Here is a 26,822-nt window from a genome sequence, read left to right on the forward strand (position 1 = left end):
GCTTATTGGCATCATGATGGTGAAATGTAGGATAGAGTTATTTGATGGGAAAGACACATATAAAGGTGAATCCGGAGGATATTTAGGTAATTCAATCATATTTGGGTATGACCAAGTTGGAGTTTTGCTAGTGGCAATCTCCTTAAAAAATAATAAAGTATAATATTTTTCGATTATTATTCTTATCCTTTTATTTATCATAAAAGATTATTTTTCGATTCAAGGTGAAGGATAATACAAATTTATGATATGATTGACCTAATCAAATCTTTTTAACATAGCATAATCAATGATAATATGAGTGAGTTGGAAGAGTTAATGAAAATAATAAATGTTATTATTTTATTATAAATTTAATAAAATAATATTATTTATTATATTTATTATATAATAGTAATATGGTAATATTATATACATAAAAAATAATTATATAAATAAAATAAAAAAGGCAGGATAAATACATGGGTTGGGTTACCAACGCTTGTGATGCTTTGAAATGGGCTTTTTTGGGCCATGGGCCTTGTCGAGGTGTCTCAATTTGAACCCTACTTGCGTCACAATGACGGGCCGGCCCACATTACACCGTTCACTATAGCAAATGGAAGTCACGTGATCCGCAAAGTTGGGCACCTTTCCTTCTAATTCTTCCGATTTGGGGGGGAAGGGGAGAGCGGAGAGAGACGGCAATGGGTTCATCTCGCGGGCGATCTTTGGTCCTCTTCACCCTCTCGACTCTCCTCTTGGTTTCCATCGCCGGCGGGTTCCAGTCCGACGAGTTGCTGCAGGATGATGAGGAGTTCGGGCTCGAGGGAGGGCGGCCGGCCGCCGATCCCGCTCTCTCGACCCCTACTCGCCCCCCGATCCGCCGAAGACCCGATCCCGATCTGCTCTCCGGGTCGCCCGATTCTAAGTCGGTGCAGTTCTCTTTGGAGCATCAGTTCGGGGGCTCCGGGTTCTTCCCCGCCGGAACTTTCACAGCCCGCCTCAAGTCGTGGAGCCATGGTGGACAGGTTGTCTCCGGTTGATCTCTCTTGCAAAAGGAATAACAATCGAGCTTTTTTTTTGCTCAACTAAGACAGTTGGTGTTTGGTTGTCTAGATTTATTCGACTATGCTTTTTATTCTGGATAGTTTATATGGATCGATTCAACTATGCTTTGATTGGCTGATACTTGATTCGACTGCAGACTCTGACCAAGCTTCGGTTTTCGAGGAATGCACTTACAGAGGAAGAAAAGGGAGCTTTTGAAGTAACTTTTCAGAAACGTATCCTTTTATGTTCTATGAGTAGTTATTTGGATGTTAGAAATGACTAGTGAAGCTCTTTAATTTGATTTATGGCAGAGGCTTTTGAAAGAAGATGGTTATTATACGATCAGAGTACCATCTAATGTGTTGACTGCTCCGGGAAGAGATTTTGTCGTTTCATCAGTCAGAGCTGTAAGTTAGCATCATCTGATTTTTTAGCTTCTGCTTGGTAAACTTTGGATGTCTGATCTTGTTTTAATCGAGGTACTTTTCTGATTCATCTTATTTATCAGAATTTGTCTTTTGTCACATCTTTTCATGAATCATGGAATGCACTATTTGAAAGCAATCTTCACTTGTCATTAAACAAATGCTGCCTAGTTACTTTCAGTACTATACAACAAAATGAAGAGGACCCTTCTGATTTTTCTAGAATGCAGCTCCTGAAATTACAGGAATATAAGATAGACATCACTGGAAATGACACCATGTATTTAACATTATTTGAATTTTGTTTTATCCAAAAATAGTATGACTAGCTTCTACTTATAATTTTCCTCTTTTGCTTCCCCATACCGCGCGCCCACCCCTCCCTCCTTTTTTTTTTTTTTGAGTCTGAGGGTCATATTTGTTGGGGCCTAGCCAGCCACTGTTGAATAGAACTTCCTGCATGGTGTAACAAAATAGTAGCATCAGCTTCAGTACTGGTGTGTAAATGAGACAGTCAGATTATAAAGAATTTTTTGTAATTTTCTGAAATATTAATAACCTGAAGGAGGTTGTATATACCACATATGGATCTTGGTAGAAATTTAAACTCTTTCTCAGCTACAAGATCTATGTTGTTTATGGTAGTTCATGGACATCATCAATAATTGTTAAGTTTCTGAAAGGCAAAATTTATGATTGATATTATGCAAGTGTATTGTACAGAAAATGAAATGATAATTTTTTATGATGTTATCATAGTTGTTGATTGATTTACTTCTAGAAGACATCTTTAATGCAATGACTATTTATTTCTCTAATGCCCAATTTTTTGTTCCAGAGGTGCATTCCCCGGGAGAGTTTGGATGAGCATTTTATCATTCATACTGTAATTCCCTCATCTCTACTTCATGATCTAACATGTATAGTTATCATTTTTAGTTCTCTGTGCAACTAAAATTTTGCCATTGTTCCATTTAGATAAGGTTATCTTACTTGGAAGCTCTTTCATATTTCTTTTAACTTCTTACAATGGAATTAGTCATGTTAAACTCCTATGTTGCTCACACTTGGGTACAAGTCGCGTGCAGATATGCACCTGGGTACAAGTTGCATGCAGATATGCACCTGATTCAGTTGTATTTTATGGATTTAAGAGGGAGAACCACTGTTTTCAAGAAAGCTTGATTTTTTTTACCACCCAAAGTTTCATTTATCTGTTTGCATTTTTCACAGGGATTAAGAATTTTTGGTGGTTCACACATGCTTTAAAAAGCCAAATTTGGGCTAGTTATGACAAAAAAAATCCAAAAAAAGTTGAAGCTTTTTGTTCATTCATGCGTGCTTTTAAGAGCCAAACTCAGGCTGTGAATGACACAAGGTTCTAAATAATAATGTGAGGCAGCTATGGTGCTGAACTCATGAGCCTTGGAAGCCATGTTATTGGTGACAATTCACGCCGGTGATCTTTTATGACAGTAATTACGATCAAATCCATTTCCACCTCCACTACTTGGAATACTAACAATGACTTATTTATTAACAGCAAAAGGATCATATTGAGCCAACCATTCTCCATTAATCAAAGTGCTCACCACTGTCCAAGTCATTGTTGCTTGAATTTTGACTTGAATCCCAAGTGACTGCCTTATCATAGACTTCACATATTGCATGTCCTTTTACAGGATGGTGTGAACATCGTGGCAGTAAATTATGGTTCTGCTGGAGCTTGCCAGTATCCACGAATGCTCAAATATGTAAGTTCTTAAAAAATGCTTGGTTGATAGTTATGCTTCTGAGTAGTTTTTAGTACTTAAAATATTCATCATTTAGGGTTGATGGTTATATCCTTTCTTCTTCTTCTAGCTAGTTACTTTCCCCTTCTCTCTTTTGTCACATTGGAGGCTTTCTCCTCAAATTGGATAAATTTCAATCGGGGTTTCATCTTTACTATCTTATTTTCCAATTGAATAACTAAAAATACTACATTAAACATTTGAAAGTATTTGCCAATTCCTTTACCGTAATAAAACTTTGTTTAAGAAATAAAAACATCGACAACCTTTAAACCTACTATTTGGAGTCAACTATGTGGATCCTTTCCCATCATAGTTCTTTGTTGTTGATGATATATACAAACAGCCATCAAATCACTTTTAAAATTATAATGAATTTTTGTTAGGTGTTCCTCTACCTCTCTGCACATCACTAATTTGAATTGATTCAAATGTTAACTCGTTTATAAGCCTTTTTTTAATATGATAAGAACTCTCTACGTAATTTTCCCTCATTTTATTTTTGATTGAAATAGTTCACCAAAATCAAAATCTCTTATTCTTGTTTTCAAGAAACTCATATATATCACAAAAAATAAAAATAAATAAGTTATTAGTGATCTAAGGTATGCAGGATATGATGGATAATTTTAATATTTTCCTGTGTAAATTTATAAGAACATCAAACTCTAATGACAAACTAAAAGGTTTTCCTCCATTTTTCGTATTACTACAAATACAAAGATTATTGGAATAACCTTGTCCTTCGGCATCGACAATTTTTACACACCATAATTTTTTATCAGTAAGGTTTATTTAAAAAGCATTTTTCTTGGTTGATATTTTCTATTTTAAATAATTTTCTTGATCTTTGCGATGTAGCACCTTGCCAGACCACATGGCTGCGTAGTTTATATCAAACCCTTTGTTTTACATTGGGAATGAGATATTTTCTTTAAACTTTGTCATTGTGTCCAGCATTTCTGAGGATATGGGTTGTTACTTGAACATATGCTTGCAACTACATCATGTAGTGCGTTGATTTTCTATTCCAATGAAATAGGAAAATAACCAGAATAATGGTGAATCTGAATCTCAGGGATATACTAAAATTTTTCTTTCTTACTTTCTCATGAATGATTTTGGTACAAGCATAATTACTATCTTATCTCATATTGGTTTCAGCCTGCAAAGTGGTCTTTCACATCATTTACGGTTTTGAAGAATAGCGAGCAAGCTCCAAGGTAAGTTTAAAATACTCTGAGAATGACAATGACATCATTTGCATATCAGTTGAATGCATTAGTCATTTGTTCTTGATACCGAGGTTACTGAGTAATATCTTGAGTTAAGACCTGCAGAGCTCCAACAATAATATCAAATTGTATGATACTTGCAGAACTCCAACATTTGCTGAAGAATTGCTTGCCGGAGAGGATGGACTTGGTGAGGGTGTAAAGCCACCTGAAAAATCCTTTTGGGCTAAATATGTGAGTAACCTTATTGTCTTATTTTGTTGATTGTTTATCAAGTAGCTTGTTATTACCTGAGATGGTTATCAGCTTCAATTGCAACATAACAACTTGGATCCTTTTAATTATTGTTTTACCTGCAGTGGATGTATTTAATTCCTCTCGTCTTCATCGTGCTGAATGCAATGACCCAAGCCATGAACATGCCAGAGGAACAGACTGCTGGGCAATCTACTCAAGCACAGCGGGCACCAAGCACCACCGTTCGAAGACGATGATAGGTCCAAACGTGAACCATAACACCTTATTTCCTTGTTCTAGGTTTTTACACTTGATGATCCATTACACTTTCTAAAGGATAAATTTCCCAAAGCAATCTGTCTATTGTCCTCCCGAAGGTGTAGACGATAGGAAAATATGGGGAACAAAGTTCCAAACACATCGACAGTATATGCATCACCCGAGATGTTCTACTGAACTCTATACTTTTCATTGTTAGTCTTGTCAATTCTTTTGAATGCGCTTCTCGTTAATTCGAAGAAAATTTGCATTTTTCAGGTTCATTAGTGAAAGCAGGTGAATACAACATATACAGCCGCCAAACTGCCAGGAAGAGCAGCTGAGGTGTCTTATTTGCCGGGCGAATCGTAGCTTGTTCCTGAACTTGATCAACATAAAACATTGCCTTCTTTTGTACTTTTGTACCTCTGCGACCCACAAGGTAGGATTTCATGCAGTGTGAATTCATGGTCATAGGATGTTTGAAACACATTCGTATTTGCTATGCAAAGTTTTGGCTATCGCATCTCTCTAGTACTGTGTGCTGAAGCAGTACTCGGTGTCATATCGTTGGTTGCCAAATTACTGAGGTGTTTGCTGCCTTCCAAACCATGGCTGAGACTTGAAAACTCTTAAAATGAAACTACTAATCTTTCTCTGTTCTCTTTCCTCCTGCAACCGAACACACTGAACCACTAAGCTGATGCAAATCAGTATGTAAGACGATAGAGATAGAAATGATACGTAATCATCTTTCTCTGTTTTCTTTCCTGCATCCCAACAACACAATGAAAAACTAAACTGATTCAGATTAATATGTAATATAATACAAAAGATGCGGCGGTCATTCCTTTTGGATGTGCCATCTTTTTCAGTGTGCTGACATAGTACAACAAAGGGAAGGAAGGAGGAAGCACATTATCGAACAAGAAAGAGGAGGTGGAGATGACAGAAAAAGATCATTGTTGAGAGGAAGAACGTTCTCGGAGAGAGGCAATGATCAACACTTGAAATTGATAGTGAAGTGATTATAGGAGGAATAAGAAAGAGGAGGTGATAGAGGAAGAACATTATCGAAAAGGGCAATAATGACACAGCAACAAAAAGACAAAGAGGGCCCTTGAAATTGCTAAGTAACTCTAGGAGGAAGCGATATAACAAGGAAGAGGAGATGATGAGAATAGAGGAAGAACATTATCGGAAAAAGGCAACAATGACACAGCAACAAGAAGACGAAGAGGGCCCTTGAAATTGCAAGTCAAAGAATCGGCTTTCTGAACTAGATGGGAGGGTTCATGTACACATCCGGTCCTTAATGGGATGGTTCACTTCATGTACAAACTAGTAAATCCGAGTACTGTCCGAAATTACAAGTCATAAAAAATCAACTTTTCAACTAAATATATATATATATATATTTTTATCGAACTGAACCATACTATCCGAAATAGGATGGTTCATGTACTGATAGGGTGGCTCATGCACCAGTTCATGTACAAAATGATAAATCTGAGTAGGTATGGACAGCAGGTACAGACCGATCCAGACGAAATTGAATTCCATAATATAGAGCATACTCAAGAAAAATCTCATTCATGGCCTGACCAAGAAGACAACCAATGACAAAGCTCTCCAAGACACTCATCTAACCAACTAACCTAACATTCTGGTGCGTATGAAAGCATTAGAAACTGTAAAGCACATCCACAATGCTGATTTCATGCTAGCTATGATACAGAATGCTGTTAGGTACTAACACAACACATCAGTGTGTATTTGGATACCGATTGTTATATTACAGGTTACGATGCTGACATGACACTTCCCGCAGAGTTTCTCAAAATTTTTAAGTAAATTATCAAACAAAATTCTCTTGTGAGTCAGCTTTCATCAGAGGTGGTTGATCTTACATCGCTGTTGGATTTGTGTATCTTGCATTGTAATTCTCCCAAAATGTTCATCTGCAAACATAATAAAGAAGATCAAAGGTTTAACGGTGAAAAACAAAAGATGAAGAGGATGGAAGTCAAAGCAAAAGGATGAACCATCAGCTCCCAAATATGTAAATAGCTTTACTGGAACAGACAAAAATAAATTCAGTAAACAATAATGATAACCATCTGCAACTACAGCTTGTTAGTGTAATAAATGACATCTCATAAACGAAAATAATCATGCATGTATACACATCAAATAATTTTCACAACCACAACATTTAAGTCTGATTACAACAACCAAGAGATTCTATAACATCAAAAGTGAAACCAAAGTTTCTTATTACAATTTTGATCATGTAAACAGAAAAAGTCATTGATACGGTTTCGGAAATATTAAAAACAGAAACAACACAAACAGCTAGGATATGGGCTTTAATCGCTTACAAGAACAATTTAGGTTGGTAGGGCAAGCTTTAAATCAGAAGTCTCACGTAAATCCTAGGACCAAACAATCGGTGTCCTGATGGATATTTCCATTATAGATTGCCCTTTCGCTGCTTTGGCCAACCTCATCCACGACATATAGTTGGAGAAACATCTAATACTTATTTTTCTCCACACTGGCTTTCATAACCCACTACTAAGATGTAACATCCCACTCCTAGTCCCATACATATCCTACATGCCGAACTAAGGTGAGATATCACGTCTTTTTCATTTACATTATCACTACTATCGATATGAATACAGCGGAAGTTATGAAATCTTAAAAGTAAAACATGCAAATTTCTAAACAAAACGACAGGGTTTCCCCTGTACACAATAATCGACACCTGAACAGAATTATATACCATTTAACTAAACAGAAAAACCCAAACCTAACATGTCCAAAATTAACATAACATAACATGTCCAAAATTTCTCTACACAAAATTGCCCACAGGTGATTGTCTATATCTGCACTAGTATGGGTTTGCACGTGCTCACTTCCTTACCCAATCACTTAGGTGAGGTACTAGTATCCTTACATGCAAAATAGGGTCTATAATGAGTAATTTACTAGGTAAGTATAAACCATCCTAGCTTTACTTAGGTGAGCATGCATCACGTCATACATATAGTATTTCATTGATTAGCATAAAACATTTAATCTTACACAGCATGCACAACATAAGGGCGTAAAATTCTACTTTAAAACAATTTGAAATGCTTATATGCACATATAGAAAATGTAGAAATTCATAAAATTTTTTGCCTTATACCGTAGTACAGAAGTGTATTCTTTACATCATAATAAATATGAGTACGTGAAGAGAACTTCATGAGATTATGCGCTTTTACCATGATACATACATGCACTCCCCCCACTGCACGTCATAATAAATTTGCGCACATGTATAAAATATAATTATTCATAAAATTATGCATCTGCTTACCATATAATTATGTGCACATGGATAAAACATAGGTATTCATGAAATTATGCGTCTGTTTACCATATAAGCATGCGCACATGGATAAAACATAGCTATTCATGAAATTATATGCATGTTTACCATATAAATATGCGCACATGGATAAAACATAGCTATTCATGAAACTATGTGCCTGTTTACCATATAAATATGCACACATGGATAAAACATAGCTATTCATAAAATTATGCGCCTGTTTACCATATAAATGTGTATATGGAGAAAACATAACTATTCATGAAAGTATGCACTTGTACCATATACATACATGCGCTTCCATACTATACGTAAAAATATATATACATGTATGAAAACATTTTCATCGTAATCCATATATATTTATATAAACACATATACATCTATATTTAGCTCATAACGAGCTCATATCAATCATATCAATTGAAACATGAAATTCTACATTAAATTATTTCAAGACATGCTTTTCAAAATACTTTCGAAATATAAAATTATACATTAAAATAATTCGAAACATGCTTCCCACATTCGAAACATGAAATTCTATGTTAAAATAGTTCAAAACATACTTTTCATAATACATTGTGCATGCAAAGTTGTATATGACCACTATTTTGTAGTGGTTAAGTTTATACTTACAAAATATATACATTTACATTTAGCTCATGACGAGTTCATAATGATCATGTCATTCAAAACATGCTTTTCAAAATAAATAATGCATATTATAATGTATACAACCACTATTTGAAGTGATTAGACTTATACTTACAAAATATATTCATTTATACTTGAGTTAAGGTCCATTTTAACCTCTATGATTTTGGTCATAGATCACATAAGCCCTTATGGTTTCCTCGTGTCTAAAATAACCCATACATTTTCAAAACCGTAGCATATAAGCCCCTCCCGTCAAGTCTAAGTTTACAAATGTTAGAATCTACTTACGTGACATGCTGACTCATAATAAACTATTAATATAATGACACATGTAAGTTAAATTTAAAAAAAGGATCCATTTTAGCCTCTGTGATTTTGATCATGGATCACTTAAGCCCTTATGGTTTTGCTCGTGCGTAAAATAACCTATATATTTTCAAAAACATAGCATATAAACCCCTCCTATCAAGTCTGAGTTAACAGACGTTAGAGTCTGCTTACGTGAAATGATGCCTCACAATAAACCATTAATATAATAACACATGTAATTTAAATTAAAAAAATTGAGATCACCATCAATGACGGGAGAAGGCGTCGTCGTGGAAGCGACCAACAGCAGCACCGAGCCATTGTTGCCTTGCCGGGCGTCGTACGCACGCAGCCTCTCCCGCGTGACGACAAGCTCGGGAGCTTCCGGTCCTACCTCAGGTGGATGTGCGTCGACCAATCCAACGCTAAGCATGCAATGGTCTCCTGGTCCCTCTTTCTCCTCCTAGGCGTCTTCGTCCCTATCGCCTCCTACTTCGTCCTCTCTTGTGCCCCCACCCATCGCGCCTACAACGTGGTGGTCCAGCTCTCCCTCACCTCGACCTTCGACCTCTCCTCCCTTTGCCTCTCCGACTTCGTCCGCCGCTTCCTTTTCCTCGACAAAATAAATTTTTTTAAAACTTAAATTACACATATCATTATATTAATGATTTATTATGAGTCAGCATATCACGTAAGTGGACTCTAACGTATATCAACTCAGACTTGACAAGAAGGGCTTATATGCTACGTTTTTTAAAAAATGTAAGGGTTATTTTAGACACAAACAAAACCATAAAGGCTTAAGTGGTCTATGACTAAAACCACAAGGGCTAAAATGGACCCTTTTTTTTAAACTTAAATTACATGTGTCATTATATTAATAGTTTATTATAAGTCAACATGCCACGTAAGCAGACTCTAACATTTGTTAACTCAGACTTGACGGGAGGGGCTTTTATGCTACGTTTGTAAAAATGTAGATGTTATTTTAGACACGAGTAAACCATAAAGGTTTAAGTGGTCCATGGTCAAAACCACAAGGGCTAAAATGAACCGTAACCCTTTATATTTAGTTCATGACGAGCTCATAATGATCATATCATTCAAAACATGCTTTTCAAAGTAAATTATGCATAGTGCATACAATAATATATACAACACTATTTTGCAGTGATTAAGCTTATACTTACTTGATTTAACTAAAAAATGAAGACATTTGTGAAAGGCTACGTTCTTTTAGGATTGAGTGTGCTAGGGAGCTGAAAATATTTTCTTGTTTTCTTTTCTTTTATTTCTTCCTTCTTCCTCTATTTTCTTTTCCTTTTTCCATCTTCTATTCCCTTTTCTTTCCTCTCTATTCCTTTTTCTCCTTTCTTTCCTTTTCTTTCTTCTCCCTTCCTGCCCTTCTCCCCTTCCTTCCTTCCTCTTCCTCTCCCCCAACCGCAGCCTCCTTTCTCCTCTTCTTCTTTCTCTTCTTCTTCTCTTTACAACCACAGCCCCCTTCTTCTTCTTCCTTCCTTCCTCCTCTTTTCTTCTTCCTTCCACTTCTTCTCCCCCAGCTGTAGCCCTAGCCGTAGCCTCTTCTTCCTCTCCTTCTCTTCTCCCTTTCTTCCCTTCTCTTCTTCTCCTTCTCTTCTTCCTCTCCTTCCCTTCTCCTCCATCGACACACTACCCCTCTATTTTCCTCATGCGGGAAGCAAAGGTGCGTGGGATAAAAATTGCCCCTTTTTTTTCTTTTTTTTTCACCTTTGTAGTTTAGTCCCTGTAAGATTTATATTTACACATAGGTCCTCAGAAACATAAAATATCACCTTCTTCTCTTTAAATGCAGATTTTAATCCTTTAAAATTCACATATCTAATCCAAAAAATATCTAAGATTAATACATCTTCATGGCATTAATCATATCATGACATCACATATAATTGAACATTTAAAATATATTGTAATCACCGATAATTTCTCCCTTAACATAAATTAATTATTATAAATGATGTATTGTTTCATTATTAACTTCTATATTTGTGTACTATAGTTAAGGAAATAATTAAATTTAGTTTCCTTAATCACATGGATAAGTTAGAAATTCTACTAATCAATTAAATTATTAATTGATTTATTTCCTAATGAGTGATTTGATATTTACGAAGTAAATAGTTTACATTCCATTTTTTTGTGTGAACTATAAGAAATGAATATTATATTACTTTCTTTATGTGTGAAAGCAAAAAAAAATTAAAATTAAAAATAAAAATTAAATTATTACTTACCTTTCGGGGAAATCTCAACTTCTCCTATATAAAGGAGAGAACTTCCCAGGGAGACGATATCGAGGAAGAGATAATCGAAGGGAGGTAGGATCCTTTCTTTTTAATTAGCTTTGATTTATGTTTTGAAATTGTTATAATTTTATAATGCATGATGATGTTTTAATTTCGAAATTTTATGATTAGTAAATAATAATAATTGATTTATGATGTGAGAATGATTATTTGATTCATATTTATCTCTTAAGCTTAAGTGAATTTTAATATTAATTTAATTATTAAAATTCTTATTTTTGAATTAGCATAATAGTTCTAATTCATTTAATTAGATATATTTATATTTCAAGAATTATGTGTGAATTTCTATAATGTAATTAGTTTTAAATTTAAGATCATGAATTTAAAGTTTTAATTAATGGATTTGAGTCATTCTTTAATAATTTTAAATGTTGAAATCTAATTTGATAAGAGGAGTCTAATTGGGGTCTGACTTGAGTCAAGTTGATCGATCAGATCGAATCGACTCGACCCATGTGGTCATGTACGACCTAGCTCATGTGACCAAATACAACATAGCACATGTGACTCGGCATGACCCAACCTATGTGGTCGGGTAGGAGCCAGCCCATATGGCAAGGTACGACCCAACCCATGTGGCCAAACATGACCCAACCCATGTGGCTAGATACGATCTAGTCCATGTGGCCATGTATGACCCGACCCATGTGGTAAGGTACAACGCAACCATGTGGCTAGGCATGGATCTGCTCATGTGACTAGGTACGATCCAGTTTATGTGGCCATGTATGACCCAGCCCATGTGATAAGGTATGACCCAACCATGTGGCTAGGCATGGGCTAGCTCATACGGCTAGGTACGATCCAGTCCATGTGATCAGATATGACCCCAACTCATGTGTCTAGGATCAACTCGCGAGCCAAGCATGGCCTAGTTCAATGGTGAGACTCAGCCCAACTTACAAGTGAGGCTTAGCTTAGTCCATGAAGTTAAGCCTGCCTAACTACGCGATTGGCATTAGACATAGCGTTGCTCCTTTTATATAGCCCATCGTACCTCAACTCAACCTAGCACTTGGAACATGCATATACAGTGTATGTGACCCGTCCAAGACTCAGGTGGGTTGGTTCAGTTTGGGTTAGCACTATACGACATAGTTCAATTTCCTCCCTCTCTATTGGTTTGAGCTCATTAATTAACTAAATCAAATATGTTTGATCAGTTAAAGTCGGTTTAGGGTGATTTCAAACTAACTTGACTAGTTCAAACCTATTTGACCTAATCGAGATCAATCAAATCTAAATTAGACCTGTCTAGGGTGATTCCAGACCGGTTCTATAAGGATTTGATGTTGGTTCCGTTAGATCATAATCAAATTGAGTTTGATTTAAGTCAATTGAGCTATTCCAATTAGGGTTTTGGTTGATTGAGAACTATCAAGAGATTGATGCTTTTATGATTTGATGAATTTAAAGATTTTATCTGAAGATGTCATTTGAAAATGATTATTGGTTTTCTATTTTCTTATGTTTATGATATGATGAGTATCATGTAGTAGATGTGACTAGACTAGCAGTTCACATTGAGAGTGCAACTTGTGAAAGGAGCTACGGGCCCATCACCGTTTGGAGCCACCAATGAACATAGTCTAGCATATTTACATCAAGTATGGTCTCTCATAATATTTAATCATATTGATTTCTTGATATATGCGTGAGTGATTGGATGAGTGTAAATGAATGGTCATGAATGTTTATGTATCCCTACCGAGGGCATGTATGGCGATTCCTTTCGGGGATTAGCGGGTCGTCAAACGTGATGGTTAGACGGTTCCTCCATTCGTTGTTGGGAGGAACGTGTCCCCACCCACGCATACATACACTCGGGCGGGTGAGGGATACCACTTCATCCGTTGTTGGGAGTACGATATGGATTATCTCCATCCGCTGTTGGGAGGAATCCATCCCGTGGAATATACCTCTCCATCCGTTGTTGGGAGAGTGCACCATCGGGTGATGTACGCCTTTGTTATTATGTATGTGTTGCATGAGGCTGATGCATGATTTTGTTTATTATGTAAGAAATTATTATCATTTTTCTGATGCATAAGATTTATGATGAATTGATATATTTTCTTATTGAATTATTGATATTTATTTATATTTCATGAATATTGAAGATTATTTTTATGATTTTTCTGAGGTTCCCACCAGCATGTGTGGTTGTTGATATGTTTTTATTTTATATTTATTTTTAGAGTAATATACTATTGTGTAATAGATCTGAAGCTTGGGTGGATGAGACTTGTAACCCTACCAAGAAGATGTTGTCATTTTTCTAGTTAATAGAATATTTATTACTGTAAAGATAAGAATTTGAATTTAAAGACAAATGAAAAATAAAAAGGAGGGAGTTTATTATGTAAATTATGGATAATAAAATACTGATTTATTATCCTTTTTATAAGTCCGGGATATGACACATATAAAACTCTATATTTTTTATCTCAAATATTGATCCTCGAACATAATTATTTATACTCTACCTTAAATATTAATATAATTTAACCTCATATTAAAGTCCGCTAGCACACTTTGACCTGTTGCACTACACTTAACATAAACGTAAATGCTTATAGATGCTCAGTCAATATTTCGTAGAATACTGAAAACGATATATTTTGAAAAGCATGTACTTCAATTTTATGAATCGAAAACATGAGCATATCATTTATCGTATTTATGAAGCGTAAACATCATACATCATTTCATAAAATGAAGGTAACATATATATATTATTTGTGTTTTCATTAGCATGCTAGTTGATATTCAATATATGTGAGACTCGGGTGCTACATAAGTTTAACAAATCATGGTAAAGTAGGCAATATAACACTTCAAAAATACCTAGCTATTTCCGTAGTAAGACAGTTCAGGAACAAAGATTTCCAACAAGTATTCAATTGTAGATCCCTGTATTTGACTACAACACACTACTATCTGCCTCTGAGCTCATCCAAGACCTGACTTGCTGCCCATGCATTCAATTCCCTATTGGTAACCAACATTGAAAATAAGGTTTCAATGGCAATTATATCTGATCATGGTCTGATGTGCGAGGATATAGTTTCCGGCATCTAACTTGCATGGATGTGCTATGTGACATTGATTCATATCTTCTTAAAAGTAATTTATCCTTAGTGAACAAGGATCCTTGCAGCATACTAATAGTGAGGACTCAGGACTGCAGCATCTCTCAGGTAGGCTAGATTTACATGAGAAAGAAGGAAAGTCAAAAACATGTGCCAATAAAGAGAACTTAATTATTGAGTGATACTCCACAGGATTAACATTAAAAAATTTGATGAATATTATGCAGAGCAGCAAACTTCAAACCCTTTGTTTATTTTAGAATTCAGAGTGCAATAGTGACTCCACACAAACTTGTGGATAGCATAGTTTCTGGAAGTAGACAATCCTCATCTTCAATTACTAGGAATTGTTAAAAAGTAAGAAATTAACACTCTACAACAGTTGTATGAAGCTTTACTAGCTCTTTGTAAATATGAGAACACAAAATCTTCTCTATCTCATATATGTAGAATCTACCTTCATAGCTATTGTTAAAATAATATGCCACAGGACAGAAGCAGAAGAATGTGGTGAAGCAAATTCACATGAAAACAGAGAATATTTAAGGCTGCTTACAAGAAGCTCAATTCTGTTCCAAATAGTAATAACATTAAGTGGGTGGATTCTGTAGTGAAGTAATTCTCAGAATGAGCAACTAAACCACTCAACAAGCTAAAGACAACTTATTTTATCTGTATTCAAATAATCATACAACACAAAAGCATATAACTCACCAGATACATCAGCTGATGAATTATCCAATAAATGCACAGCAGCTGCCCAGCCTGCATATAACATGCAAAAAAAGGACATTAACTGCAGCCATTTCATGCACAGAGAGAGAGAGAGAGAGAGAGAGAGAAAGAGAGAGAGAGAGAGAGAGAGAGAGAGAGAGGAATAACTTGAAGGAAATCGAACTAGACCAATCTTTCTTACTGGTGTTGCATAATATTGCTCGTCTCAAAGAAAACATTTACCGCAAAAATAACAGAATGCAGCATCCAAAAATGAAACTTGATAAAAGTACTTGTTATAAAAAAAATACCAATATGATGTAAAATTTGAAGGATATTAAATGAGGTTTTTCAGCTATTCAAGCAATTGGAAAAAGACATTCAACAGTGGCCAAAATGAAATTGATGCACAGACTGATTAATGTTGTAAAGCATAAAAATAGCAAAAATATCATAAGTGACCTTGTTCAAAGACTTATGGGCAGTAACAGAAAAGACCAAAATAGTCCAAGAAAAACTTCCAGTAAAATAAAAACAGAAATTCTAGCCTTCATCTAACCCAGTGGAACCTAAACTAAGAGTATAGTAGTGTTTCTTGACATCAGATGGTATGCATTACCTGTTCTTTCTCCTAATAATGTGATATAACAAACACCATTACTTGGTCTCGATCACAGAAGATAGAGGACATATATGATAATACCACCGAAGAACTTTAGTTGTGTGTGTGTCAATCATTAAAGAAAAGAAGAATGTTAGATGAGCATTGTATTACATGTTTCTGAAAAGGTTTCAAACAATTGACTTCAATGTGAAGTTTACATGTTGCTGACAGAGGTTTCAAAAAATAGACTACAAATATGCGGAGATGCTTATGCAAATTTTCTAGAGAAAATGAAACCGGAAGTACTTCATGCATAGGGCAGTGAATGCAAATACAAAGATGGCTGACAGACTAGTATAAATAGACAAGTCAAGAAAGAAATACAATTGATATATTAATAACAACTTCTTGTTGATGATAAGAATCTGGCTCTAGAGAGACTTTATTCATCTTCAAGAAACTATAGATTGAACTTAATTTATCGATCAGGGCAAAGTATGCATAAAACTATGCCACAATTTCCATTACAACATTGACATTTAAATTAATCAACCAGAAGGACCAATGCACATCAAACAAGCAATTTCCCATGGTTGCAAGCCAATGATACAGCTATGACTAATAAATAAAGTTTACATGTCGATACTTGAAGAGCAAAATATCATGTATGATGGAACTGTTAAGCCTTAAATAGAGGTGTGAGATACAACAAGCACATGCACACTTACGCTCTGTTAAAAATGTTACAGCCTCACTGGCAGAACAACCATCTAAAGGTATCAACTTTGGATGAGTGTTATCATTTGCAACACGGTTTCCGCCTACCTCCCCATGTTCTACCAGTGGAACTTTTCTTGGATAAAATTCTTGACTCTTTTCCTCATCAATACCATGAGCGTAGTTCACTTTATCATATCTATCTGCACAAGTAAAATACTAGCAAATTAAGCATCTGCAGAGAAATTTACTAAAAAAAATTTTAAAAATGTCTCATTTATGGATAGACATAAATAATATGTCTCTCTGCAGCACTAAGTGATCACCGTATGGATGATACTGTTTTATTTATAAATTAATGATGCTAAACAACCAGTGACTTTTTGCAGACAAAAATTAAATTTGAATCAAGCATCTCATATAAAGGCATCAAGATTTCCCTTGTTGCTCATGCAGTTAAATAAAGGCAAATTATCTGCATGACAAATGGTTAAAATTGCATGTAATATACATACACATTACATTTCACACTTACGAAATTCTGCACATCAGCAGTACAAAGCCCATAAATCCTGAATATTGTGCTACATAATTTCAGTTACAGAATTCTAAAATTTAGCACATTAAACACAAACAATCGTTGCATTTTTTTTATACACTAAAATCATCAACGATGCATTTTGCATTAAATTTGTCAGCAATTTTTTCTTAGTGTAAACCATGAAAAAATAAAAGAATAAAATAAAACTTAGAACAATAAAAAAAAGAAAAATAGACTCAATTAAACTCCACTCCATTATATGCTTGTTGGGCATAGAAGGAAAAAAGAAGAAGAAATTATGAGTAAAAAAATTGAACGATGATGGTTTTGCTTCTCTGTAAAGTTTGCCCAATAAAGGAAACGTTTCCCAATATTTGTCCCAAGGAACAGTTTGCTAGGGGTGGTCTCAAGAATACAAGATGAAGAAGAAGCTAGAAACTTATGAAATCAGGAAGTTTCAACTTAGCTTTGGACTTTGAGACCATGATCTCGACAACCAATCTATTGTCACAACACTAACACAAAAGCCCAAGTCATGCAAGGCCGTGAACCCGTTTCCAAATGCATCTGAAATCACAAGACTGCAATGCGTGCAAATGCACGCCGACTGGTGACTCCAAGTCCTCATTTCCTAGAACATCTAATAAAATCCTAATTTGAACAATGAAAGAGCCTTAGACCACGATCAACAAACCCTAACATATCCATGAGACCACATATGAGTTAGAAAAGAGGGAAGAAAAATACCTCCGGGTCTGCGCCGATTGATAGAACGATTTCTGCCACATTAGAATGCAACTGATCAAAAACTTAAGCTTAAAACAAGAAATTACAGCTGATGAGACGCAATTAAACAAACAGCTGGTGAGCAGCAAGGACTGGGTGATAACGGAGTAATCAACCTGGGAGGAGGCGGTACGAAGCGCTTCACGTTCTCCGAGACGTGCTCGTGCATATTAGCGGGGCACACGAAGAGATAGATACAGAGACCCCTTTCGCTGCTCCCACGGCGCAAGCGAAGTCCGGTGCCAGCTCGCGAGGAAATGGGGCAACAGAGAGAGAGAGAAAGCGAGGCGAGAGAGTGCCTCATTAAAGGCTCCCCGGACCCTGGTTCTTTGTCGGGCTGAATCACCCTGGCATGCCATTAGTGTGCTCGTGGGTTACAGAGAGAACACGTCAACCTGGAGGCCTTTCAGGGGTGGTTCAGCAGCATCTCACGTAACGCCAAAAATTCGCGCCAACTGAATCGACCCTGAAATTGATGAGTCGTGTGGGTCAACAGAGCATCTGTCACCCCGGAATCATCTCAGGGGTGATTTAGTGGGATTTTGATGCCTCCCACACGCACTCAAAAGTCTATTTTACTATCTATCACACATAATCTTATCACAAAATACTATTTTGTTTCTTTTATCATGTGGAAATTTGAAGGCATGTACTAAAATCTAATTGATTTTAAGCACAGAGATGGCAGATTCAATTCTATTGGCATTCACATATGCTTATGTCCAAATATATCTCAAACATCGAAATTAGTGTTAATTTCGATATAAAAATATTACTTTAAAAATATAAATACATAAAACGATAATGATATAATAAACATATTATAAGAATAAACTATGATCATGCTTTGCTAATTAGACTTCATACTCCACCTCACTCAAAATTATTTTGCTTTCCTCGTTCTCTTCCTTCTCCTCTTCCAAGATCAATCAATGTATCCATACATCATGTGCCAGTCACATTTCTATCCGAGATTTAGAATTCGCTTTTAGAAAACAGGATGAGGACATCATAAATAAATAAAAAAGATGGTACGAAAATAAAAGAGACATTGAGGAATTACTCATGCACACACCAATAGAATCAATTATTTACTCAAGTAGATAATACACCATACACCAGTTCACATACATCAATGGTATGAAAATACACCAGACACCAGTTCTTATACATGGATTCACATGTTGAATTAATTATTTACTCAGTAGGATATAAGACAAATGTAGTATCAGAAAATACTCATTCATGAACAGTGGCTCTTTATATGGCACTACCAATTCCTTCTATATCATGTATTTTGCATGATTGAGCAGTGATGCAGAAGCCTACACTTCGGTGATCTCAGCTTTCCTCCCTCCCACCGCAGACTCATCCACAACGACAATATTGTGTAACAGGACTCCCTCAGCACCCTCAGTTCTTGATGCATTCTCCCCATTCATTATTCTAGTCTTCTTGTTCTTCTTGGCACCTCTTGCCCAATCCAAAAGACCTGCTTGCACATTCGCATCAAATATGGCCTTGTTGAAGAAACTCCCCATCTGTTCTTCCAACAGAAGATTCAGCACGAAACCAATCAATTATCCATAGATCGACAGATAGATGGATACATAGATAGATAGCTAGAGAGGGAGAGAGAGAGAGAGATAAGTCCACCTGGGTGACAATGGCATAGAGTGGCAGGGTGCTGTAGCTGCAAAGGAGCTGACTGAGGACACTGGAGACCAGCAAGGCATGAATTAGAGCTAATGAAATGGAAACAGGCAGAGTGGAAGGAAGTAATTGGGTTGTGAAGGGGTTGCTGATCTACCTACCTGATGACAAGCCTGGGGACGATGAAGCCCACTTCCCCCATGATGCAGGAATCAAAGCCATATGTTGTCTGCATCACCAAGTAAATTTGTATGAATCCGGAGTCAATTAATTCTCTACTAGTATTTGTTGCTCTGCAGCTTTTGCAGAAAGAACTGGTTCTTCTTACCGGGTAAACAAGCTTAATGACCAAATGCTAGAAGAATAGAACTCTTATATTTTTCAATCCAACATTACACATGATATACGAACACAATGTGTTTATTTCTCACAAATAGGATATGTTAAGTTGTATAATCATATGAATTACAAACTAAACATAATTATGATATGTTTTTACCAATAGTATATTCTGAAAACCAAACAAAGATCGGGCTAGACCAAATAATTTTGGTTCAATTTTGTCTGACAGATCATTTCCAATTGGTCTCAAGTTCTAGAAATAGTACTAATTGCTTCAGCTTGAAAACACCCTCAAAACTGAACTGAGATATCAAATATGCCAAGTGGCTTGTGAATCCAAAGTTTCGCTACACCACATTGAGAACATTATAAAAATAATTCTATGCGGAAGAAAAATAAAAGAACATACTTTTTCAGATCAATTATAAGGCAATTACTTTGGACAAGAATATCTATAATAAAAGAAAACATACTAATATATGCAGTTGTAAGTTGAACCTCAAGCCATAATTGTAGAAACACAATTTTTTTGCCGCTTACCAATATCCAGAAGAAATATGCAATCTCAAAGGCATTTTGAAACAGAATGAAGTGAATCAAGAAGATGACAATTTGTGGCCTGTGAAACCAGAAGAGATGGTCCGATGGAGTCACCACCAAGTCACCTTCAATGGCAGAATGTTTCTCAGCAACCTCCTGAGCCAACTGAGTGATAATATGCTCCAATTTTGTGCCGATGGCAAGCAGAAGCTGCAGTACAACCAGATTTATTCAATAAATCATCATGAGAATTTATCAAAGTGGAAGTCAGATATATGTGTGCAAATAATATTCATAACAAAAATATTTAGCAAAAAGCCACAAAAATTCTTTAAAGCATCAGGTTCCTACTTACAACTAGAGGTAAGAATGATATCCAAAAATATGCATGCCAACCTGAAAACAAAATAACAAATGTAAGAAGATGGCACACCAACAGAAAAGCTGTAGATCTAATGGGGGCAGCAACAGTATCATGTCATATTGACATATCTGAATTAGTAATGGCGTGTGAATATCAACAATGACAAATAAAGTGAGGTACAAAATTAGTAATTTGAAACCGTTTTATGAGAGATGAAACTGCATTAGTCCTTAATATTCATACTATGAATTATGCTACCCCAGTACAAATATCCTGTAGTTTGGTGCGATTTTGGCCAGTGAAAGTGTCTGATTTGGTTTCGGAATTTAAACTTACCTTCAACATTTAGCAACAAGAATATCATGACAAAAATCCAGAGTTGCCAACTGCAGAATAAAAAGGAAAAAGAGGAACCACATCAACATGGATAACCTTCAAATATCAATTGAACCTAAAGAGTGCTTTCTTATTTGCAATTACCTTATACCAACAACCTTTCTGAAGTCGGCTTCAAGGACTCGTATCATATACTTGTAAAAGTTGAATTTTTTGTTTCCTTTGCAGTGAGTCTGCAATGAAGAGATTCAGGATTGTAGACGTCAGAATATGGAGATTAATTAGGATTTGTGAATAAGTGCCAACAATGTGCTTACCATGATAAATCCACGTCTCATAGTAGTGTAGTCTGTCTCAGTGACGGATCCATAGAATTGCTTAAAAAATGAATGCTGAAATAAACACAATTTAGATTTAGATTTTAGAAGACTGGACGCATTTCTCATGCAACATACCTAGCACTCAGAACTCAGAAGATTACTTCTTGAAAGAAGAGACTATAATCTATTCAGTATCAAGTAGTATCAGTTATTAGAATCAGTAACAGGTCATGCATAGAACAATCATTTTTTGATACAAACAAATGTCATTGTCTTGTTATGATTATATCATACTACAACACTAGAATCCAGAGTCCAGACACTTCATAATGGTCCAGAACAACATACCACTCAGAACTCAGAAAATTACTTCTTGAAAGAAGAGACTATAATCTATTCAGTATCAAGTAGTATCAGTTATCATTAGAATCAGTAACAGGCCATGCATAGAACAATCATTTTTTGATACAAACAAATGTCATTGTCTTGTTACGATTATATCACACTACAACACTAGAATTCAGAGTCCACACTTCATAATGGTCCAGAACACCCCGTTACAAACACAAAAATTTTGAATGCTGCATCCTTCAAATTCAAGTCAGAGAATGCACAGCTAAATTTTCCTGATTTTCATTAAAAAGATAGAATACTTAAAATCACGAATTTAGGATCTTGTGAGTTCTTCTTACATGACAGAGAACCTATATGAATATTTGAGATGTTTAGGAGAGTCGAAATTTCATTATGCATAGAAGGTTTGAAACATTGAAAAGCAATATCCTACATACCATCCAACTCAATATGAATGAAAACTTGCCGAAGCCCTTGTAACGTTTTTTGACAAATTCCAATTTATTCACATGGGTGATCTTTGGAGAAGCTGCACATATGTTGTTTGGTAAGCACATCATCAACAATGTATCTGGTGCTTTTCTTTTCGCATAAAGCAAAAAATCATTACAAATAGCTATCAAATGCAGAATTCTGTCATCAATCTATCAGTACTATGTTAATACCATTTGCATCCTCTTCCTGAACTGAGTCCTCCCATAATTTCCAATTCCGCATCTAAAATATGTAGAGAGAGAGATAGTCAAAAGATTTATAGCATACATTCAGATAAACAAAACAAACATGAAAACAGTTTTAAGAGTAGAATAATACCTGCACAATTCCTAGAACCACAGTGATAAGGCTGAGTGCCACATGAGTGACTGCCAAAACAAAGATAAAGATATGCAATTCATGAATTGCCTCCAGTGATAGTAGTGGAACCTTTCCCTGGATAAAGGAAGAAATCAAAATACTAAAGGTTCAGTTGTCTGTTTAAGATTTAGATTGTTGTAAAATTTTTTTTTTCTTTTTTCTTTCTTTCCTGGTTTGCAAGAAATGAAAGCTGATAATTGTAATTCAAAGTTAAAGTCCTTCATGTTCCTCCGACAAGCCAACTGAACACTGGAATCAGTCAATATCATAAGAGCATTGCAACTAGAGATTTAACTGTCTAAAAATCCAATGAAGCAAAGTAGATCATCTACTTTTTATGTACCCTACACCTAGCTTTTCCATTCAATTGGAGAACATGATTCCATTCTCAACCATTACTTGGTTAAAAAAACAGTCTCTTTTTTATTAAGGTTTTCAAAAGCCAAGATTATACTTTTATGGATGATCAATTGGTTCAACAAGGCTCCTGTGGAACCATTTTAGCATCATTCAGAATTACTGATTTATGAAACAAAGAAAAGTATGTTCTTATGCAACAAAGTAAGCTTTTTCTTCTTTTCTTTCCGAGAATGGTAGCCTATTTGAGTCTGGAAAAAGTCAATAATGGAGAAGAAGAATTAACAATTTTTCATGTACTGTAACCAAGCTTTTCTTGATTGAAAGCCAAGATTATAATTTTATGAATGATCAATTGGTTCGACAAGGCTCCTGTGGAACCATTTTAGCATATTTCAGAATTAGTGATTTATGAAATGCATATATAAACAAAGAAAAGTATGTTCTTATGCAATAAACTAAGCTTGTTCTTCTTTTCTTTCCAAGAATGGTAGCCTATTTGAGTCTGGAAAAAGTCAAGAATGGAGAAGAAGAATTAACAATTTTTCATGTATTGTAACCAAGCTTTTCCATTCAGTTTGAAGAACATGATTCCATTCTCAACCATTACTTGGTAAAAAGATCGATGTTATTAAGTCTTTCTTGATTAAAAGCCAAGATTTTACCTTTTTCCTTTCAATCCATCAATTCATCTTCTCCAACAAAAACCTCCATTTTTCAAACACAAAAGACAATTCCAGGAAGCGAGTCCTCCTCACCTTTTTCTGGCAGTGGGTCGAATCGGCTCCTCCTCCGGCTAGCAACCTGCGAGCACCACCGGAGAAGCCGACGCTGAAGTGGGCAGCTGCGGTCGCCGTATCATCTTTTTTGCAGGGACGCAGGTGGTGCATGAGGCTCTCACGGACGCATATACGTTGGATAGTCCCCTGGAACGCCACCAGCAACAGCGAGATGAACCCCAGCAACATCAACTCTGCCACCAAATAGCCAAAAAAAGGGAGGAAAAAATCGTTTCTTTTTCCCTCAGTATCGTTCGAGAATACGGATGTCACTACAAGAAAGAAGAAGCAGATGGAAAGATTCGACCTTCTTTGATTTTTTGGAGTGCATCGAACAGCGGCTTCTGGTTCTTCCGCTTGAGGGTCTGCAAGTCGAGATCTTTCTCAGCCTCCTCGCTTCTAAAGCAACAGGGAGAGCCACAGAAACAGAGGAAGAGGCTACCTTGCCGAGATAATGAAGGAGGCGCTCGAATACTAGGGAGATGAAGACTATGACGGTGCACACAACCATGACGATCCATGTGGGCGTGTACTCCAACTTTATCGTCGACTCACCACCACCTCCAGCCATTGCCCCTCTCTCTCACAGCCTGCCCAACTGCCACAAAGTGCAACTCCAATTCCGTTTCAGGGGGAAACTGGATGATATAAGAGAGAGGAGGAGGAGGAGGAGGAGGAGGAGGGGAAGGAAAGGGTCAAGAAAGCGATGAGCATTGACAGACTTGGAGGGTCAACTCGCATTGCCATTACTGTGCAAATGGAACAGAGTAGGAAATCGGAATGCAGGAAGAGACCACTTGAAGACACCTGACATGGGACCAAGTCCTTCGCATAAAGACAATCGAAGGTGAGAACGAGGGAGAAAACAAGAAGGCGCTCCTACTGCGTTGCCTGCGCGTGAGACTAGAAGCAGCAGCCAACCTCACTTTGCCCAGGTCAAGTAAAAGAGTCGAAGAATAATTCCTTGAAATGTTTTAGATTACATGTTCCAAGCTTTCTCTATCTGCAATTTGATTGGATTATGTTTATCGATAAGGTATATTTCGGGTGTAAGATACGTCACAACCAATGTCACGCTGCGCTACAGCTGAGTCAGCAAGGGGAGCACCCCCATGCGCTAAGTCAGAACCCGTACCAAGACGTTGTTTGGTATGTCCCATCCCGGAAGCTCGGGACGACATCATCCGATGTCGTTCCACGCGTCCCGAGACGACGACTGCACAAAAGTAATATCTCATCCCTTGAGGATCGATCACCATGCTAAACCCACGTCAATATAAAAGCCCCCAATCGACTCTTGTACAGTAATATAAAAGCCCCCGATCGACATCCGACTAGGGAGGGAGAAAAAAAAAAGAGAAAAACAACTATTGACTTACTCGTCGGATGGGCCAAAGTCGGGAATCACCCGACGAATATCATTTTTGCATGAAAGCGGCCACCATCGAGCCGCGAGCATCTCAACCTGGGAATTGTCATCCAGTGTACGAAGGCGAGCTGTGGACCAGCCTAGAGACGGAGAAGACATTGCTTAACACAAACGGTGCCCGGAAACGCCGATCAACACCCAATCGAGAGGGCCCGACCTAACTCGGCATCCAGCTCAACCGACAAAAGACTCCCGACATCGATCCGTGGACCAAACCGTGTCGACTCATCAGCCACAACATATTTGTTCAGTAACATTTATGTTCCGACATATACAAAAAGAATGAACACTAGCTAAAGAACATGTCCATCGAGAAAAGCTCACGGCATCTATTTGAAGTGATCAGATTCAGCTATGCAACATAAGAACTGATGTTTTATGCCTCTCTGTTGAACAAAGCACACATTTTGATCAGAACATATCCTGACAACTATTTGTTGTTTTAATTTGCCAATCAACCATCTTCAACTTCCGTGGAAGGAAGGCTAAGCTTAATTGATTTTTTCAAGCTCTTCACAAACTTATGATGAGATTTCTTCGTTCTGATCAACTCTAAGAGACATTTCTGATGGACTCGGATCTCAAGGCGCATCTTTTTTTAAAAATGTAGGGTCCTCGACCACCAATGAAGGTAGATCTCCATCGAGCACCAAAGCGATCGACTCCAAAACCTCTCTACTAGCCTCAGAATCATCACAAGCCTCCTCCAATGACCCTTGGCATTTTGACCCTAAGTTAGCGACGAAGATTACTTAGATGTAAAAGAGCTCTTGACATGTTACAGTGCTTGATCTTGAGGAAGCCCAGAATGCTAGGAACCATTGGAGGCTAAGCCTATATGAAAAGTTCTTTAGCAAAGCTCCCCCTCTAGAAATCATCAAAGGCGAAGCTCCCCTGCATTATGAAAACTTCAATCATAGGTGCAAATCATCAATCTTGCTATCAGCTTCCTATGCTTCATGTTAGAATCGAAAACTAACATTACAAACATACTCACTAGAGTTATGTGGTTCCTAAGAGGGAATGCTTTCAATCACCAAAGGATTCTATTATGACTACATTAGTGTGGATTCACTTTCTAGGACTATCTATAGAACAGATGTTCCCAAGAATCCTCCTTTACATTGCAGTTATAATCGAAACACCGTAAAAAATCCTCCTTTACTTTCTAGGACTATCTATTGTCATATAGTGATTCTGTTATCTTAGTGGTGTACCTGGTCTTTAGACTTGAAATATCAAGGATGTCTTGTGTGAATACTTCATTCTTTGATACCAGACTTATAGGCTTGGTAGTTTCAGATCTAGCACAACCGGTCCTTGGGAGTGGCAGCCAACCTTACGACGACTATTAAGT

General features: G+C 36.6%; 3 protein-coding genes across 6 annotated transcripts; 1 reads left to right on the plus strand and 2 right to left on the minus strand.

Annotated features, from left to right (window-relative positions):
- The first annotated feature begins 630 nt into the window (after window positions 1-630).
- Window positions 631-5,514, plus strand: LOC103994730 (uncharacterized). The gene is made up of 9 exons (XM_009415151.3): window positions 631-1,010; window positions 1,187-1,249; window positions 1,344-1,439; window positions 2,296-2,343; window positions 3,140-3,211; window positions 4,415-4,473; window positions 4,629-4,719; window positions 4,845-4,982; window positions 5,260-5,514. The coding sequence occupies exons 1-8, from the start codon at window positions 687-689 to the stop codon at window positions 4,977-4,979; spliced, it is 888 nt and encodes a 295-aa protein (XP_009413426.1). The 5' UTR covers window positions 631-686; the 3' UTR covers window positions 4,980-4,982; window positions 5,260-5,514.
- Window positions 5,515-6,511: 997 nt separating this feature from the next.
- LOC103994729 (uncharacterized) lies at window positions 6,512-18,420 on the minus strand. Of its 4 annotated transcripts, none has more exons than XM_065163455.1 (5): window positions 18,253-18,420; window positions 18,098-18,129; window positions 16,918-17,012; window positions 15,489-15,539; window positions 6,512-6,941 (listed from the first exon to the last, which is right to left on the minus strand). In XM_065163455.1, exons 1-5 carry the CDS (start codon window positions 18,303-18,305, stop codon window positions 6,861-6,863), a joined length of 312 nt encoding a protein of 103 aa, XP_065019527.1. In that variant the 5' UTR covers window positions 18,306-18,420; the 3' UTR covers window positions 6,512-6,860. The 4 variants fall into 4 exon arrangements, with proteins under 4 accessions (XP_065019527.1, XP_009413425.3, XP_018685410.2 ...); XM_009415150.3 differs by having other exon boundaries at window positions 16,821-17,012; XM_018829865.2 differs by lacking the exon at window positions 6,512-6,941 and adding an exon at window positions 14,515-14,887 and having other exon boundaries at window positions 16,821-17,012.
- A 782-nt stretch (window positions 18,421-19,202) lies between these two features.
- Window positions 19,203-24,838, minus strand: LOC103994728 (MLO-like protein 1). Its single transcript, XM_009415149.3, has 14 exons — window positions 24,479-24,838; window positions 24,344-24,401; window positions 24,016-24,230; window positions 22,859-22,975; window positions 22,711-22,762; window positions 22,483-22,574; window positions 21,689-21,763; window positions 21,516-21,604; window positions 21,372-21,421; window positions 21,027-21,067; window positions 20,672-20,881; window positions 19,951-20,018; window positions 19,793-19,853; window positions 19,203-19,677 (listed from the first exon to the last, which is right to left on the minus strand). Exons 1-14 carry the CDS (start codon window positions 24,605-24,607, stop codon window positions 19,462-19,464), a joined length of 1,473 nt encoding a protein of 490 aa, XP_009413424.2. The 5' UTR covers window positions 24,608-24,838; the 3' UTR covers window positions 19,203-19,461.
- Between the last annotated feature and the right edge of the window lie 1,984 nt (window positions 24,839-26,822).

The sequence above is a fragment of the Musa acuminata genome, chromosome BXJ3-8 (genome assembly GCF_036884655.1).
Source record: "Musa acuminata AAA Group cultivar baxijiao chromosome BXJ3-8, Cavendish_Baxijiao_AAA, whole genome shotgun sequence".
Lineage (NCBI taxonomy): Eukaryota > Viridiplantae > Streptophyta > Magnoliopsida > Zingiberales > Musaceae > Musa > Musa acuminata.

Coding starts and splice junctions, on each gene's coding strand:
- LOC103994730 (XM_009415151.3), top strand. CDS start 687: ATGGGTTCATCTCGCGGGCGATCTTTGGTCCTCTTCACCCTCTCGACT. Junction 1,440..2,295: donor TCGTTTCATCAGTCAGAGCT/GTAAGTTAGCAT, acceptor TTTTTGTTCCAG/AGGTGCATTCCCCGGGAGAG. Junction 4,474..4,628: donor AATAGCGAGCAAGCTCCAAG/GTAAGTTTAAAA, acceptor TGATACTTGCAG/AACTCCAACATTTGCTGAAG.
- LOC103994729 (XM_009415150.3), bottom strand. CDS start 18,305: ATGCACGAGCACGTCTCGGAGAACGTGAAGCGCTTCGTACCGCCTCCT. Junction 18,130..18,252: donor TTCGTACCGCCTCCTCCCAG/GTTGATTACTCC, acceptor CTAATGTGGCAG/AAATCGTTCTATCAATCGGC. Junction 17,013..18,097: donor CAATCGGCGCAGACCCGGAG/GTATTTTTCTTC, acceptor TTACTTGTGCAG/ATAGATATGATAAAGTGAAC.
- LOC103994728 (XM_009415149.3), bottom strand. CDS start 24,607: ATGGCTGGAGGTGGTGGTGAGTCGACGATAAAGTTGGAGTACACGCCC. Junction 21,422..21,515: donor AGAAAGGTTGTTGGTATAAG/GTAATTGCAAAT, acceptor TTTATTCTGCAG/TTGGCAACTCTGGATTTTTG. Junction 21,068..21,371: donor CTTGTTGCTAAATGTTGAAG/GTAAGTTTAAAT, acceptor TTTTGTTTTCAG/GTTGGCATGCATATTTTTGG.